Source organism: Protomyctophum bolini, assembly GCF_963924005.1.
Source record: "Protomyctophum bolini genome assembly, chromosome: 20".
NCBI classification, from domain to species: domain Eukaryota; kingdom Metazoa; phylum Chordata; class Actinopteri; order Myctophiformes; family Myctophidae; genus Protomyctophum; species Protomyctophum bolini.
Genome location: NC_137881.1, coordinates 27,754,005 through 27,772,148, shown reverse-complemented (window position 1 = coordinate 27,772,148; position 18,144 = coordinate 27,754,005). Strand labels below are relative to the sequence as shown.

Sequence of the window (18,144 nt, the reverse complement as noted above, 5' to 3'; positions counted from 1 at the left end):
ATACCTCCGTAATAATAACGCAGAGACAGCTTGTTTATTTTTGGACCACAACGCTTATAGTAGACGATATTAAGATCACCCCATGTTATTCCGCGAACCAGGGGAATCGTCGGGATGAGCGAGTTACGTCAGGACTTCGGTGCTCTATAGGTGAACACATAGGCGGACACGGACATTGCTGTTCCTTTGGAGTGGTTGCACACCACTCAAAAATGAATGTCATATAACCTTTCTTCCAATGCTGACCATAAGGCATTTTTAGCTGTATTTTTATGTGTGAAGGCTATAACAGTGGTTTACAACCAGTGTGGGTTCGGGGACCATGCACCAGTGGTCCTTGAGGAGGTTCCAGGTGCGGGCGCCCAACTAAACGATGGAGAGTTGCAAATGGTATATATAACCAAATGGACCCTTATTAGATCTTTAACTCTTGAGAGTCTAAAATGAAACCTGTAGGAGCCGTAATGTGTTTGCATTCTAATGTGCTATTATGATTGACGTAAGGTGTCACTTTAATGGGCACTGCACAGGTAGTGGGCGTGTCACCGGGGCTGGGGCGCTGCCACTCTAGTTTTATGGCGTTACTTGGGTGAGGGAAGTTGGATAGAGAGAGGAGGTGAGCAGTGGGAGAAGACATTTCTGTTGACCGTATCAAACGCACCTTTTATCACCAGTAACAACCACGTTCAGTTATAGCTAAAAGCCATGGGAACTGTTGTGACTCAATACGTGTGGTGACTGAGTAAATGGTCAAACTTACAACTGGAATGGACCTGGATTCATTGCGTGCGCGTCATACAAGCGTCTATTTACTCTCATGTTTAGCTCCTCGCGGGAGCCTTTAAACCGCCGCAAAAAAACCCGAATGGACCCTTTTTGGTTTCATTTTACGCTCACGAGTTAAATGATTGTTAAACATCTGCATTACTTAATTTACAAGAAGTCTGCACACTTAGAGAATGTAGAAGAATATTGTTACTTTGATCAACGTCTTTTTTCCCCCTTTTATACCACTACCAACATCAATACACCATGGAATATGGCGGACAAAAATGAAATGGAAAAAAAATGAAAAAGGTTGGAAACCACTGCTATAGAAATAAAGTTTATTATGACATTGCATCCAATCTTTCCAGCTCTCATTCATTCTGTTTCACACTGCCCTAGGTGGTCTTGTGCAGTTGGATTGTTGCACGGCTAAACCAGGAGATGTACACATTCCGTTGTTACTGGCACAGACTATATATGTATTACGCAGACTGTTTTGGTCTGAGATGTAAAGTTTGGGCCTATATGCTATGCGTGCATTTCTTTGTGTCTGGGCCAGTTCCTGTATAGTGAAGGTATATAGTTGTGTTTGTGTGGCTAATACAGTACGTTGGAATTGTTTCCAATTCCGGCGATCACTTGTGCGTGAGAGGCTGGTGGTTGAGAAAAGGAAAGTTTCCTTGCATGTCAACATTGTTTTCTCATTTAAAGTCCACCGATTTAAAAACCAGAGTGTGTGTGTGTGTGTGTGTGTGTGTGTGTGTGTGTGTGTGTGTGTGTGTGTGTGTGTGTGTGTGTGTGTGTGTGTGTGTGTGTGTGTGTGTGTGTGTGTGTGTGTGTGTGTGTGTGTGTGTGTGTCGAGAGAGCATGTGGCTATAGGCTTCTGTCCAGATTTAGCATTTCATACACACTACTAGTGATGCCGGACATCCTCTCGTCTGCATTGTTTCGTCTTAAACGGAACAGACAAGACGCACAAAGCACACTCACACACACACACACACACACACCACACATTCAGTCGTATACTCTGCACTATTTGTCACTCTTAGGTTGGAAACCCCTGTCTCTCTCTTTTTGTCTGTCACTGCAGGGACAGTGTGAGGAGGCAGATGTTTCCACATCTCCCTCAGGGACTCTCTTTTATTGTTTTCATAGGCCTCGGCTAATCGATCCCAGGCCTTGCCCCGAGAGAGAGAGAGACATGGAGATTCTTGTGTGATATTAACCCTCGAGCATGTAGGTCGTGAGGTATGAGCTTCGGACGCCGTGGCCCGTCGAACTCTCGAAGTATTACGCCGTATAGAGGGCAGAGAACGGGCAATTTCTAAGGCCTCGGAGGTCGGAGGCTGTGTGGAAGTCAAAAGACACAGGGATAGGGGAGGGGGGTGGAGGAGGAGAAACGGTGTGTTTGCAAAGAAGACATGCCTCGTTTGCACACGTCCGGCAGCTTTGACTTGAGACTGACGTGACGGCGTTCACGTTCACCGTTCCCCCGTCTCTGGTCACATGGCAGAACCAACCACTGCATTAAGGGTCGCTGACCTTTCGTTTTTAATTGTATCGTTTCAATCTTTAAATTTCACAAATTAGTTGTATAGCGAAAATAGACCATCTACAAGCTCTCAACTGTACTGTAAATGTCACGGTAACAATTTGTAAAAACATAAATCCCGCAAACATTGTAGAGGGAAAAAAAGGAGGGACAACGTATAGACCCCTGGGTCAACAAAGTGCAAGCTGGGTTTAATAAGAGGTTATAACTTTATAAATCCTGTTACGTAACATAATTGGTTAATGTTCCATTCTTATTGAAATCCTTCTCTCTTATAGTTTGAACACATTGCGCCAACTGCTCTCACATACTGTAGCGGTTGTCTGTCCTCGCTATGTGCAGATCATTAGTGCATACCGTACGGTAGCTCATAGCTCTCTCTTTTGAACAGCTTCTGTCCGTCGGCTCAGGCTCAGGAAAACAGCAGGTTGTTCTTTTTTACTTTATGGTCATCTGGACGACCTGGCGGTCCACTTCCCCTCTAAATGAAGGGTATGGTGGTACAGTGAACACACACACACACACACCGGAGCCACAGGGCAGCACGCGGGTACATACATACCGCTGAGCATATGCTGGCTCGATGCTTATAACCCATTTTGGCCGGGAACCCCTTTTGGGTGTTTTAAAAGATTATGTTACTATTGAAAAATAGCAGATCTACAAGCTCGTATAGAGCTTGTATAGGTCTGCTATTTTTGAAAAATCGTGAAAATGTGGGCACAGATCTTTGAATATATATATTCTTTCAGTAGTGAAAGTTTTTTTTTAACTCAAATCTTTGTTTCTGGGGAGGTCACTACTGGAACAAACATATTTTCAGACGGGGGTCGGCGGCCAATTACATATATATTTTTTGGGGGTTCTTCTTGACATGAAACTGTTTGCAAGCCACTGACACATGTCAGTGGGTTTTTTTCAGATAACCGTCAGCATTTAGAAGACATTTTTGTATAGAATCTTCAATCGTTCCCCCCCAGGTCAAAATTGATTAATTCAAACCATGGGGATCGAGGGCAGTGCAGAGATCCAAGTGCACTCCCCCGTGCACTGTCGGCCGGGCGGGGGTCTGTCCTTTGGCATGTGTTTGTGTTTGTGTCCCCCCTTCCAAGTCATTACCTCTGCAGACTGACGGCCGCTTCTCCTTTCATCGTGCAGCCCCCCCCTGCTCCACACACACGCCCCCCAAACTCTTCTCCCTTCTGGCTACCGAAACTATTATGGAATGCACTTCCCAACCATTGCAATCAGAACTGCAGCCTCACGCGCTCCCAATCCTCGACTGTTGTGGCTCAGGAGGTCGTCCAATGATCCGTGGTGGGTCGGCGGTTCGAATCCCGGCTCCTCCTCCCTGTCTACATGTCGAAGTGTCCTTGGGCATGAAGACACTGACAGAACCCCAAATTGATCCCGATGTGCTGGTTGGTATACCTTGCATGGCTTCCGCCGCAATCGGTGTATGAATGTATGGGTGAATGTAATGCACAATCTATGTAAAGCGCCTTGGATAAAGGCGCTATATAAATGCACCATTTATACCATTTTCCGCCGTAGTCTGAAAACCCACCTCTTCAGACTCCATCGTGGGCCCGTAGCACTTGCTCTATAGCCTCGACGACCTTACAGGCGTATATGCAAAGGCTCAACTTGTGTAACTTAGATAGCATCTTATGTGACATAGCACTCTTTAGTGTACTGTATACGCATATGTATAATTATATTCCACTGTTAGGTTCTTATAGCTTACGTATGATTCTTGATGACTATTTGATGTATTACCATTTATGTACAGTACTGTACTGTATGTATTACCAGTTTTGTTCTTGCTTACTGTAAATCGCTCTGGATTAAGAGCGTCTGCTAAATGCCTAAATTAAATTGTCTATGTCTGTCTGTCTGTCCGTCGTTCCCTTCCTCTCGCCCAATATAGCTCGACAGCAGTCGTTATCAAAGTGGAGTCAAGGGTCCTCCCAGGGTCCCTAACCATGCAGCAAAATAAGTTAATATAGCATTAAAAAAAAATCTGGTTAAACCACTACCACTGTTTAACCAGATTTTTTTTAAACACATTACAAAGGAGTGAGTAAACATATTTCCGCATGTTGCTATGCTATCCCATATCTTCAGACAAAACAAATACCGTTTCACATCTGGTATATTATGATCCCAGCAAAGTTTGTGCTATACAGCTGGCCATGGTATATACCGGGCCGCTGTTAGAGGGTGTCAATGTGTGTTATTATGACAACAGTACATTGATAGTCAACATTAAAGTGACATAATTCCCAAAGAAAACAATACTATACACTACAGGCATTTTGGCTCATCAGACTGACTCCGTTCTGTTTGGGAAAATGTAAGTCTTTTGGAGGGGTTCTGCAGAGAAAAAATAACTAAATAAGGTGTCAATATATAAATTGTTTCCTATAATTGCAACTGAATAAGCTCTTTTGCTTTGTAGCTTGTGTTTGTAGCTTGTGTTTGTAGCTGGTGTTTGTAGTTTGTAGCAGTTGTGAGCTGCTACGTATTTTTATTGGGGCTCGCTCCCTGTCACAACATAATGCTCTGATGGGGGTCTGCGGACAAAATATACAGTAATTTGGTGGGGTCCGTGAGTTGAAAAGGTTTGAGAACCACTGCCGTACAGTCAGCACACATTGTCCTGAAACTTATATACTCGTGTGTGTGTGTGTGTGTGTGTGTGTGTGTGTGTGTGTGTGTGCGCGTGTGTGTGTCGGTTACACGCACTCATCTACTGTACGTGTGTGCGTATATAGGTGAGCACCGTATTTGAGCTATAGCCAGCGCCATAGCAACGCGCCAGCGCGGCCTGCGAAAAAAGGTTCCATATTTTTTCCGATACAGTGTTTCCACTGTTAACGGAGCGAGTGAATTATTATTCACATTAAAAATAACTAGGCTTCCTGTAAACTTTAAACGAAGCCATAAAATAAGAGTCCCGGGAGGGGGGAGGGGGGGAGACACTCAGACTCTCGTTGGCCTCTTCTGACAAGACAAGTCACATGTTGAGTCTGTTATCACATGAAATGCATGCATTAAAACCAGATACGCGCATCAGTCTTCACCACTGCTGCACATCGACGAGTGTGTGTGTGTTGTGTGTGTGTGTGTGTGTGTGTGTGTGTGTGCACGTGTGTGCGTGTGTGTGTATGTGTGTTTGATGTGGGTTTGGTTTAGCGGTTGTATTTCAGTGCCAGTCTGCTTTACGGTCGGTTAATGCTGCTTGGCTGACCCCTCTGCTTGTGTGTGTGTGTGTGTGTGTGTGTGTGTGTGTGTGTGTGTGTGTGTGTGTGTGTGTGTGTGTGTGTGTGTGTGTGTGTGTGTGTGTGTGTGTGTGTGTGTGTGTGTGTGTGTGTGTGTGTGTGTGTGTGTGTGTGTGTGTGTGTGTGTGTGTGTGTGTGTGTGTGTGTGTGTGTGTGTGTGTGTTGGGGGGCGGCGAGGTATGTGTGTCTTGCAGCTGAGACGGAGAGAGTGATGGAGAGACAGAGAGAGAGAGATAGAAATGTAAGATGAGAAATTAGATGGAGAGGGAAAGAGAGAGAGGGTTATAGAGAGACACAGCCAGAGAGAGAGAGAGAGAGGGAGAGAGAGCTGGCAGTGGAAATTCACACCTCTGGTCGGGTTGAGGGAATGACTGTGGCTTCTCTGTTACACAGTGTTGATTTCGTCGACTAAAATACTATGAAGAAAGAAAAAATGCGTTTCTTTCCACCATTGCCAGTTTGGACATATACTCTCAGGGTTAAGATTAACCTGCAGTGGTTCTCAAAGTGGGGTCTGGGGACCCCTAGGGGTCCTTGAGGGGAGTTCCAAATGGACCCTTTTATGGGTCTGTTGTATAACTCAGAGAGTGTACACAAATGGATTTGGTTCCATGTGTACACTCTCAGAGTTAAATTAACATTGTTTTTGAGTGGTGCAACCACTCCCAAGGAACAGCAACGTCCGTGTGTGTCTGTGTTCACCTATGTGTGTGTCTGTGTTCACCTATGTTGCCTGCTAATGAGAGAGAGAGAGAGAGAGAGAGAGGGGAGTTGCACCACTCGGTTCACACGGGTGTGATTTTTTTTCAATATAAATTGGCGTCCCAGAGATAGAAATGCCATTGAATGGGGGTCCGACCGTAGCCTATAATGCGTGTCAAGCTGGGGGGGGTCCTTGGCATTTTTTTCCTAATGGGGGTCCGCACAGGTGTCGATTTTTGGGGTCCTTGACAAAGTTTTTGAGAACCACTGAGATTAACAGTCTTGGACTTTATACCGTGTGTGGTTTACTTTAACATGCGTATAATGTCTCACGCTTAATGTCTCACTTCCTTCTATTCACCCTCCTCACAACAAATCATGCGTTCAGCGAAAAAATGAAAGTTGGCTTCCAGTGGAGCATAGAGGGGTGTGTGTGTGTGTGTGCGTGTGTGTGTGTGTGTGCGCGCGTGTGTGTGTGTGTGTGTGTGTGTGTGTGTGTGTGTGTGTGTGTGTGGGGGGGGGTGATTAGTGGTGCAACGTGGCACAGAAATGACCTCTCTTATTGCGACATGCACGTATGAGTTGCCTTCCCAGTTCCTCCCTCCTCCCTCTCCTCTCTTCCTCTTTGTGTTCGGGAGGCTGATTTATAGAATAAGAAGAATGCAGGAATGTTGGAGAAATAAACCTCCGTCTGAACCCCATCGCTCCACCTTTTAAAACACATCTCTGACTCAGGTGGTTCCGCACCAGGAACTGGAATGACTGATTAATAACTGCTTTAGAGTTTCTCTACATTAGCTATTTTCAGTGTGCTTACGCCAGCACAAAACTATGAGGCTAATTTTGTGTGTGCGTGTGTGTGCGGGTCTGTGTGCGTGCGCTCGTGCGTGTCTAGTGCGTGTGTGTGCTGGTGTGCGTGCGTGCGTTACCACTTTTTTTTTTTTTTTATGTCATCTTATCTTTTATTACATTTCAGATAAAAACAGTACAGTACACATTATCATACTCTAACAAAAGAAAACATCTGAAATAAAAGAAAACATCTGAAAATTTTGGAAAAAGAACTCTGAACAAGGAAGCTGTGACCAGAGAGTTATGTTAAGATCTCTGAAAATGAAAAATAAAATGATTGAAAGAAAGATCTCTGCCTCTAGAATGAAAAGTATCCCTGCTTAAATAAAAAAAAAGGATCCCTGCCTTTGTTCCTAATTCCTATACGATAAAGTTAAAATGCAAAGAAGAGTGGATTGTGTAATCTCACCCCGCATCTTTATTTTCAGTTCATAGTCATACACTACAATATACAACTTTCTTTTGCCTTCATCTCCTCATGAAGTTCTTCTCCAGAGAAGCTGGGGTCCTCTGTATGGAGTGGATATTCCTCCTCACCCTGTCCTCCAAGGAAGAGCTGGAAGCACTCTCCAACTTCATATTGTGGATGAAGCCACTACCAGCATGACGATCATGTTTGGTATCTCGTTCTCGCTCCTTCTCCTGTTCATCTTGCCTCTTGTATCTTCTTACATTATCTTCCCTCTCCTCGGGCTGTATTTTGCATGTCTTAAGTACCAGGTCTTATTACCTAACTTGAGTAAACTAAAGACCTGGAGGCGTGGTCAATGCTCTTTGGCCACTCAGAATAGCCAAATGGCATTGATCACGCCTCCAGGTCTTTAGTTTACTCAAGTTAGGTAATAAGACCTGGTACTTAAGACACGCAAAATACAGCCCCTCGTCTCTATCCTTGGCAAAGCTGATCATCTCCTGCCTCTTGCGCTCCCGTTCCTCAGCAGATAGTTGTTTGGATCTATGGTTGTTCTGTCTGTGGTAATAACGCTCCTTCCGTGGACTTGGTGCTCTTTGTTGGACCTTCCTGTCGGATGTATGCGAGGAGTGGTTTTCTCTGTCGTTCCTCCGCGGTGAGCGAGAACGTCTCCGCTCCTCCTGACGCCCCGAGTGAGACCGTCCAGAATGGAGCAGTAGCCCATAACCAGGACGGTGACGTGAATGAGATTTTGTATCAGCTGAAGAATCCTCATTTGAACTTGCCCTGTGTTTAGTGTCCTCTTCTGCCTCCGAGCTTGAACCGGTGCTCCTCCTCTTATGCTTCTTCTCCTTTCTCCTTTCCCTTTCCGCTCTCTTCTCCTTCTTCTCCTTCTTTCTCTTCTCTTTCTTTTCAAGGTTTTGGCGTAGCATTTCTTTGATCTTCTTCATCTTCACTGATGGGTTGGTGAGGACCTCTCTCTGTTTTTCTTCCTCTCGTTTCCTGATTTCAAACAGAGGGTCTTCCCTAATCTTAGCAGCCAGGTCAAGGTTAGAGGCAGGAGTAGTGAGGTTGAAGATGGATCCAGGCATGAGGAGACCCGTTTGGGAAGAAGGACCACTCTCGGCTTCCTCATATTGGTCAGTGATTTGCTTGTCAACGGGACGCCCCTGCAGCAGATATTCATCCCGGGACACTTGACCACCTGGGCCCTGCAGGTACATCCAGTCCAAGCGGTCATCTTTCTTCTTGAGAGCACCAGATTCCTGTGCAAATTTGGTTATTTCTTCTCGCGCTCGTTCTTCTTTGAGCTCCGTCTGCAGCTCCTCGGTCTTCTTGCATTCTGCCTCGTGTTTCTGTTCAGCCTTCCACACCCGCTCCATGTTTTTCATAGTCTGGGGGTGCCAGCTCTTCTTCAAGTTGAGGTCACCGCCTCCCATCTTGGCAAGATCCTCGATCCGTCCAAGAGAAAATAGATATACCGGTAGACAAAACTGCTCTTCTATAATAATAAACACCTAGACACAATCTGTTCCATGTGTTCACAATGAGATCGTTTGGTTATTGTATGTAAACTCTTCGGGATCCCTAAAGTATTTGAAACATTTTAAACCAAAAATAGTTGACTTTTAATTTCTTTTGGCGTTTTAACTAAGCATTGTGTTTGCGAATGCAGTGAGCACTTACTATGAGACCTAGCAGATCATGTCTGTGCGTGTGTCCCCCCTTTGTGCCCATATATGGAGCTACGTCCAAATATGGAGTGTGTTGCATCAATCACAAACAAATCAGCTCCATATATGGGCACAAAGGGCACAGACACACGAACGCATGAGTCATGGTGACATGAGTGTGATGGCTGCTTTGGGGACTCCTTATATGGTTATGGCTGAGTCATGGTGACATCTGCGTTCGCTTCCCGCGTTTGCGCGTCTTACTCGTATACTTTAGCTATTGAAAAATAGCAGATCTACAAGCTCATAGCTTGTATAGGTCTGCTATTTTTTTTAAATCGTAAAAATGCGGCACAAATCTTTGAATATATATTCTTTCAGAATATTATAAAAAAGAATTGGGCTGCCAAGCCGTATTGTAGGACATTGTTCCCCAGGCCGGTAGACAGTATAAAAGATTTGAATTGTCAGAGTCACAAGCATTGAGTTGTGGAACTTCTTGTCTCTTGTGTCTCCCCCAAACAAACAGCCTGCCCGCCGGGCACCTACAAACCAGAGGGCACCCCAGGAGGGCTGGGCACCTGCCTGCCCTGCCCCGACGCCCAGTACACCTCCCAGCCGGGCAGCACCGCGCTCAGCGACTGCGTCTGCAAGCCGGGCTTCAGCGCCGTCGGCTGGACCTGCCAGGGTGAGTGTTGATTTTGGGCAGAATTTTTTTATTTTATTTTTAGTCATAAAGTCTTGAGATCTCCGCACACTCAGATCTGTGCACAATCAGTGTATTTCTTTTGCAAGCTTTCGGTCTACTGACCTTCTTCAGGAATAATCAAGAAGGACAGAATATAATGTTCATCACTTGATTGGATGATTGATCACACCTATGTCAAACATTGAATGATAACTCATGGGAGTTGTAGTTCTCAGTGAACTATACAAGGCACCCAAAGACACCAATAAGTGTCCATTTAGACAAGAGAAAACATCACGAGGAAAAATTACAATTATTTACAAACTAAGTATAAAAGCTTCCCTTTAAGTTTTTCCAGCGGATGAGCGGTGGTTCTTTTTACATTTTAGTCATAAAGTCTTTGAAATAAAACTTCATTTAGTTTTTTTGTCATATTTTATAGTCACCTGGAATGCTTTAGTGTCGGCCTAGTTTTAGTCGACTAGACATCATAAGATTTTAGTCAACTAAATCTACAGTTGATTTTTTTTTCAACAATGTATTTATACAAAATACATCATTACAATATTACAATACAAATATACAAAGAAACAACAATGATCATTACAAGACAATTACTGATATAAAGAAAGCAAAAACAACAACAGCACTATACTCCTCTTCAGCTCCATCCATTAAATGTGACATATAGTATTGTTCTTAATATAACTTATAAAACGGCCCCACACCTCCTGAAACATTTCTTGTTTTTCCTTAAGAGTGTATGTCATCTTTTCCAAAGGTAAACATAAAGACAATTCCCTGAACCACTGTGTAATACTTGGTTTGTCTGGCCTCTTCCAGGTCAACGCTATCGCTCTCTTATAGCTTGTAAAAGACATATATCTATAAACATTTCTCCAGGCATTAAGCCTATCTAGTATCTACCGAGGACTCTGGAGAAAAGTCAACCAATAGAGCTTAGAAATCTGATATTATCCCCCTTCCGAATGGGTCATTAACCAAAGCTTTCTCCAGCACAGACATGGATTGCTCCAGATTAGTTCTAATAAAATCCCTCAGAATCTACAGTTGATTTAGTCGACTAAAGTGTATTTTGGCTTGTAGATCTGCTATTTTCAGCATGTTGACCAAGTGTAAAATGACTTGTGTCTTTTACTTCTAATGGATACTCTTGTCCACTAGTCCCTTCCTAATATTTCTAGTCTAGTTTTTATTTGTTGACGAAATTGTCAATATATTTAGTCTTATAGTTTTAGTCATCACAGCTTAGTTTTCATCTAGTTTCCATTCAGTTTTCATCGGTGGAAAAAGGCAGTCGACGAAACATTTTCGTGATTATAGTCGACGAAATCGACACTGACTGAACAAGCGAGTTGCGTTACAGTGGACTATATGTTGTCCGACATCGCACACGTACCCCAGCGGGAGCTCGCGGTGTAAGCGGCGCTCTCCCGCGGGGATCTGAAAGCATCGTATATAAGTCACTATAAAGGAGAGCCAACTGGCAGGAGGCCCACACCGCTTTATGTGAGGTCGATTTGACAAGTCCCTGGCGAACATCACGATGCTGTCGAATCTGCCACACGCAGCGATGCGTTCCCGATAAATAGCAGACATAAACGTATGAAGGGAAAGGGGAAAGGGGTATATATGTATGGGGGGAGAGGAAGCTGTTGGTAGCCGACCACATAATTGCAAACATATCCAATTCAATTCCGGCCAGAGAGAGACCGAATGTTTTATGCACAACGACTGACGCAAAACCAAGTGTAAATCAGGCTTAAAACCCCATACCACACACAAGTTGACACGACCACACCCAACTCCACACAGTGTGACAGATATGAATCAGTTCAGCCCGCAAAAACAATCCCATTTCCGCACCGTATATCCAGGGCTGTTCTGCAAGAAGTTTGTATGAAGTTACTGTAAACTCGACTCACCCCAAATTATATGAATCAGGTTCCAGTAATGGGGAATCTCCCCTCCCCCTCCCCCTCCTCCTCCTGTTCCCGGAGGTGGTTGACCCATTAGATTCCTTCATCCTGCTAACCATCTCTGCAGTCAAACAAGATGTTCGTTCTACATTATCATTGGCATCACCTTCGTCTGAGGCAAGGGCCAAATGTCACAAGGCTGCAAGGCTTCAGGAAGTCTGCAGCGTTTGTCTGTGTGTTTGTGTCTCTGTGTGTCTGTCTGTCTGTCTGTCTGTGTGTCTCTCTGTGTCTCTGTCTGTCTCTATGACTGTTAATTTGCTTCCTTTTCACCCTGATATATGTGTACGCTCGCACACACACACACACGCACGCATGCATGCACTCGCACAACCTGTGATTTGGGTCTGCTTCCTCTCTTTCCAGTCAGTCCCACAGTGAGCCTTTACCGCCACCAGCTGCCATAGGGATCATTTACAACTTTTACAGCTGTGTGTGTGTGTGTGTGTGTGTGTGTGTGCGTCTGTTCTTATACCTTTGCATTTTTCCTTTCTTTGTGTTTCTCAGATTACACGTGTGTTCAGAGTAGACATGTGGGGGCTAGTGTAATTACATGTAGTAAATGTAATGCATCCATACCCTCTCCTCTCCTCTCCTCTCCTCTCCTCTTCCTCTTCCTCTCCTCCTCCAGTGGTGTACTGTCCAGTGCTGTCTCCGCCGGACAACGGCGCGTTCATCCAGAATGCGTGCAACAACCGCTACGACTCGGCCTGCGGGGTGAGGTGCCAGGCGGGCTTCGAGCTCCAGGGAACGGGCATCAGGCTGTGCCAGGCCGACGGCAGCTGGTCGGGGACGCCGCCCGTCTGCCGAGGTGAGGAGCAAGTGCAGTAGAGAGCGGTGGTTCTTGTAGACTTTTGTATACTGTTCTTTATGAACTATTAATCTGTTTAAACCAATGACCTGTTCCATACAGGAAAGGATTCCAAATAAGCCATAGCTGGCTTCTTCCCTTCCTTGCGTTGTATTTTTGTTCTTTGATATGTTATATTGTCTATTTTTGCTAAATAAATAAACCTAAACCTAAAAACCTAAAACCTTCTCAAAACACTTGGTCGCCGACCCATTTGTGGGTCGCGGACACATTTTTATGGGTCCCTTAATTTTTGAATTATTGTTATTTCAATTTTCTTTTCAAAAAATCCAAAAAATCCAAGAAAATCAAGATTTTTTTCAGTAATTTCTAAAGAAAATATATATAAAAATCAAAGAAATTCCATAAATTTGAAAACAAATGTTTTAAGAAGTGTAGTGAAAATAGGACGATCTATACAAGCTCACAACCGTGGCGCGAAATCGACGCGTTTGTGAGCTTGTGTAGATCTGCTATTTTTTCACTATAGTTTGGGTCCCAGGCTATAAACATCTAATCTCTCTTTTGGGCCACAGACTTATAAAAAGGTTTGGGGAACTCCTGCAGTAGAGCATACATTCTTTACTAGTCCATTCTGAACGGGAACCCATTTTGGTGTTGGCATCATGTTATGCTTTAGCTATTGAAAAATAGCAGATCTACAAGCTCATAGCGCGCCACCGAGTGGCGCGCTATGAGCTTGTAGGTCTGCTATTTTTTGAAAAATCGAAGAACGACTGACATTTTTAGAATCTGATCTCAGGTCAGAATGGGTTCATCAGACCCAGTGTGTGTCCAGTGGAAACCTCGTATGAATCTGATCTCAGGTCAGAGTGGGCTAGAGTCCCCCGGCTACGATGCTTCCTCAGCCCCAGTACTCGCTTCACCATGCAGCATAAAATGTTTCCCCCCTCGAGGTGGATGGACTTTTTTGTGTTTCCGTCTTATAGCTTTTCTTTTGTTTTTGTACCAGTTATGTATTTTTTTTTTCTCCTTAGATGTTTGGCTTTGAAACCCATTTTGACCTGAGTTCAGATTCAAAAAAAATGTCTTCTACATCCTGACAGTTTTCTGAAGAAGCTATATGTTTCTATGTCAGTCGTTCTTCGATTTTTCCAAAATAGTGGCGCGCTACGAGCTTGTATATCTGCTATTTTTCAATAGCTAAAGCATAACGTAATGCTAACACCGAAAGGGGTTCCCGCCCCAAAATGGGTTAATATTGAAAACAAACAGACGAGCTGACTAGCAACTTCTCTTTGTACAGATTTATTATTTTTTGATATATTTCTTTATATGTATGTTTTTTCACTATTGAACAGTTTTCCTGAACGTGGGATAAATTGTTCAATACCAGGAGGGTATTGAAGGAGTAGACCCTAAAGCAGTGGTTCCCAAAGTGGGGTCCGGGGACCCCCAGGGGTCCTTTTGAGGGAGTTCCAGGGGGTCCCCAGCTAAATGATAGTTTGGAACCAATTAACCAAATGGACCCTATGGGTCTGTAACTCTCAGAGTTAAATTAACATTGATTTTACAATATAAATGGCGGTCCCAGAGATAGAAATGCCATTAAATGGGGGGTCCGTAGACTAATTAATGTTCAAACTGAGGGTCCGTGAAATTAAATGGGTTGAGAATCACTGCTAGAGCCGTAGAAAAATCTTCTCTTATGGGGGTCCACGGGCTAATTAGTGTCAATTTGGCATGAAAAAGTTTGGGAACCACTGCCCTAAAGTACCGTTTAGGTCGTATCCATTTGACAAACACAGCAGTATACTAGAGGGTTGGATGGTTGAGTTGACACTGGAGAAGAGAAAGGCAGAGTGGGGAAAACCAAGCTAGTTTAGGAACATGCTGGTCGTTTCCAATCCAAACCATACCAGTAGTACATCCACTCTGCAAACCCACTTCCTGATGAAGGCCAGCATGGGTGGCAGGCAACACATAGCATCGGTCATTTGGTTGTTTGCCCCAATAAAGGGCTATTGTACTCCCCAAGTTGTAGAGCCGTGGTAAATTGTTGACTTCAACCGTATAACTCTGATGTCATGTTTCTACCACCGCCAGACGTTGTTTATATTATGTTTTAACGTCTTACCCCTCACTTCCTGCGTTTTATAGCCTTTTTGCTTGTCTTTGCAACTCCCCCGTTCTATTTTAAATTGTCGGTCATTGCGTCACATCGTTTCCTTTTCTCCTATAGTCTCTGATAGGCAACAAAATGTGTGTGCGCGCCGTTGAAAAAAGTGAAAGGCGTTTTACTCTCGCTCGTGGTTAGAACAATTGCTGGCTCTGCAAATTGATGGCATGCCAGACAAATTGTTTCCTGTATTACCTTGTTCCTTCCACAAAAGGGAGAGTTTAACAATAGTTAGCATAATAGAATGTACAACGCCGTGGTTCCAATAACAAGTGATTTAGCAGGGTCGTTAAATGACTTCATAGAGATAGATACCGTATAGATGCTGACCTTGCATCGTTGCTTGTGGATACTCGAGAAGAATATACGCACAAACATTGCGTAAACACAAACATTGAAGACGAAGGCTTCTGTCCCCCACACACGTCTCAATATTTGCCATTGACAATGAAACCAGAAATTAGGTCGAATGTCCGCCAAATACGACATACATTTGTGGCAACACAAACATCAAATGCCCATCGACAATGAAGGAAAAATGTACGTCATATTTGTAGACGAGCAAATCGTCTAACCAATCACATAAATTCAGTTAAATTCAGTTCAAGGAGAAATTAGGTCATATATGCTTCAAATATGATGTAAAACACGCACACGCACACACACTCACACACACACACACACACACACACACACACACACACGCACACACTTCGTACTAATTGATCTCAGTGGGTTTCTTTCTCCGCTCCACATGGCTTCCATGATTCCTTATTAAACATGGTCATCAAAGCCTATGCCGATCCTCCATAAACATTTATGCACCACTTAACCCATTCTGACCTGAGATCAGATTCATACGAGGTTTCCACTGGACACACACTGGTCTGATTGACCCATTCTGACCTGAGATCAGATTCTAAAAAATGTCAGTCGTTCTTCGATTTTTCAAAAAATAGCAGACCTACAAGCTCGTAGCGCGCTACGAGCTTGTAGATCTGCTATTTTTCAATAGCTAAAGCATAACGTGATGCTAAACACCAAAACGGGTTCCCGGTCAGAATGGGTTAATGGACCCATCACAAATGACGGATTTGTGTTTTCATTGTTGTAGAGACGTGTTGCTAAGAGCTCTGTAAAAGCCTTGCATACGGTATACGTACACTTGCGTGCGTGTGTGCGTGTGTGTGTGCGTGTGTGTGTGTGTGTGTGTGTTGGGTGGGTGGGCCAACAGAGTGTGTTGGTGAGATCATATGGGTTTTAGAGTGATTCAAGGATCAGTGTTTAATTGGACGACTACTGTGGTCTACCAGGCTGGGAGAGAGAGAGAGAGAGAGAGAGAGAGAGGGGGTTAGAGTGGCTAGAGAAAGAAAGAAAGAAAGACAGACATTTTGACTGAGCCTGTGAGAGAAAGACCATGAGGAAGAATTAAGAACACAGGAGGTTGAGGGAGCACTGATGGCATAATAGTACATGGAACTCTATAGAAAATACAGGATCAACCTCCATCTAATTGCAAAAAGAACCCAAAACTCAGCTGATTTTGTATCTTCAATATATCCTGAATGACAGGGGAAAAAAAAAAAAGTTGCCTGGAATTGTCTGAGGGGAAAGTGTTGAAAATGGCCTGTATACCTTGGGCTAAAAACGTCCGTCATCACAAATGTGATGAGGTCAGCACATTTGGGTAAGTGGCTATAGCCCAAGGAGTGTTTTTATGCAAAACTCAGCATCATGAAAACACCTTAGTTTGACAAGCCCCCGCCACCCCCCACCCAGAAACGTGCCTGCACAGCCCTTATGTTTTCTTTTTCTTTGATGCAAGAAAGATGTATTTGGCGCTGCACTGCTGCGACATATAAGGGCCCTTTGTCTAAGACAAATGTCTTCCTCGGGAGACAAACAATAAAGAACCTTGAACCTCGACATGTCACATCCATACAGTGTAAGGGGGAATGTGGTGAAAGTGAAAGATAACACGTCAACGGGAACGATATACACAATGGAAGTGTGCCGTGCACTGTATGCTGTCTGTAAAACGTGTGTCTATGTGTGTATGTGTGTGTGTGTGTGTGTGTGTGTGTGTGTGTACGCATCGCAATATATCTATTCTCTCCTGTATACGGAGGACCTCCCAACTAGCTAATTAAGCCCTCAGGGAGAGAGAGGGGTCTCCTCCGTGTCTATGGGTGGCGATGAGAAATGACACACCACATGCCGTCTGCTCGACCTCAGCGCTTGTAACCAGCAACACACGCGCACACACACACATGCACACATGCACACATGCGCACACACGCACACACACGCACCATGCGTTCACACCGTGGGGTAAATGATAGCATATAGATAATGCGGCACATTCCTATGTTTGATTTACTGCCCTGTTTTTTTTTTGTTTCTTTTCCAGACTCATCTACCTGGGTTTATGGGGAACTGGGTGGAATGATTATTATAGCCAAATTTTGTTCAAAATAATTCTCCTAGTAAATGTTTTACTTGGAATTGGCCCTGGGGAGCAAATGGGTGGTGGTGGTGGTGGTGGTGAGGAGAACATTGTCAGGTTAAGTTGTTGAAAATAAGTATGACTTTCCTATTGTCCTGAATTAATAGTTTGTTCTATTCCTTCTCGCACTCATCTGCTTCATTAATCATTAATATAAAAAAAAAGCGAAAGGGGTTTCTGTTCTTTAGTATTGTGCGTGCGTGCGTGCGTGCATGCGTTCTCTTTTTTTGCACTGGTGTCAAATGTCTCGCTTATATCCTCTCCCAAGTATTTATTCCCAAAATGTCAATGAACTCTGTACAGAAGCTCAGCTGGAAAACAAACGTTACAAAATCAAACCATCTTTATTACACAGTTGTTTTGTGTGTGTGTGTGTGTGGGGGGGGTTTGTTTTTCCACTCAAGAGTGTAGAAATTGCACTGCGCTACGAGCTTGCAGGTCTGCTGCTATTTTCGAAAAATCGACTGACATAGAAACATATAGCTTTTTCAGGAAACTGTCAGGATGTAGAAGACAATTCCGCACCACTAAAGGTCATTACACACTGGCGAATTAATTGGCGACGCGATATATTCGTGGGAATAATTCGCATTTAAAAAAAAAACAATTGAAGTCCACGCAAGCTTCCACATCAGTGGCGAATGTGCGAAAATGCGACCGTTTTCGCTCTTTACATGATAATATATTTCGCATTTTCAGATGGCTTATTCGCATCGC

At 44.0% G+C, this 18,144-nt stretch overlaps 2 protein-coding genes across 2 annotated transcripts in view; one reads left to right on the top strand and one right to left on the bottom strand.

Annotated features, from left to right (window-relative positions):
- The window catches only part of svep1 (sushi, von Willebrand factor type A, EGF and pentraxin domain containing 1), a 127,131-nt gene that overhangs the window by 55,641 nt on the left and 53,346 nt on the right, over positions 1-18,144 (top strand). The window contains exons 4-5 of the mRNA XM_080792310.1: positions 9,776-9,934; positions 12,563-12,742. Of these exons, the coding sequence (XP_080648436.1) occupies positions 9,776-9,934; positions 12,563-12,742 (339 nt within the window). The remainder of the gene's footprint in view (positions 1-9,775; positions 9,935-12,562; positions 12,743-18,144) is intronic.
- LOC308335035 (pre-mRNA-splicing factor CWC25 homolog) lies at positions 7,578-9,071 on the bottom strand. The gene is made up of 2 exons (XM_080791987.1): positions 8,036-9,071; positions 7,578-7,843 (listed from the first exon to the last, which is right to left on the bottom strand). Exons 1-2 carry the CDS (start codon positions 9,010-9,012, stop codon positions 7,630-7,632), a joined length of 1,191 nt encoding a protein of 396 aa, XP_080648113.1. The 5' UTR covers positions 9,013-9,071; the 3' UTR covers positions 7,578-7,629.

Coding starts and splice junctions, on each gene's coding strand:
- LOC308335035 (XM_080791987.1), bottom strand. CDS start 9,012: ATGGGAGGCGGTGACCTCAACTTGAAGAAGAGCTGGCACCCCCAGACT. Junction 7,844..8,035: donor AAGGATAGAGACGAGGGGCT/GTATTTTGCGTG, acceptor GCCCGAGGAGAG/GGAAGATAATGTAAGAAGAT.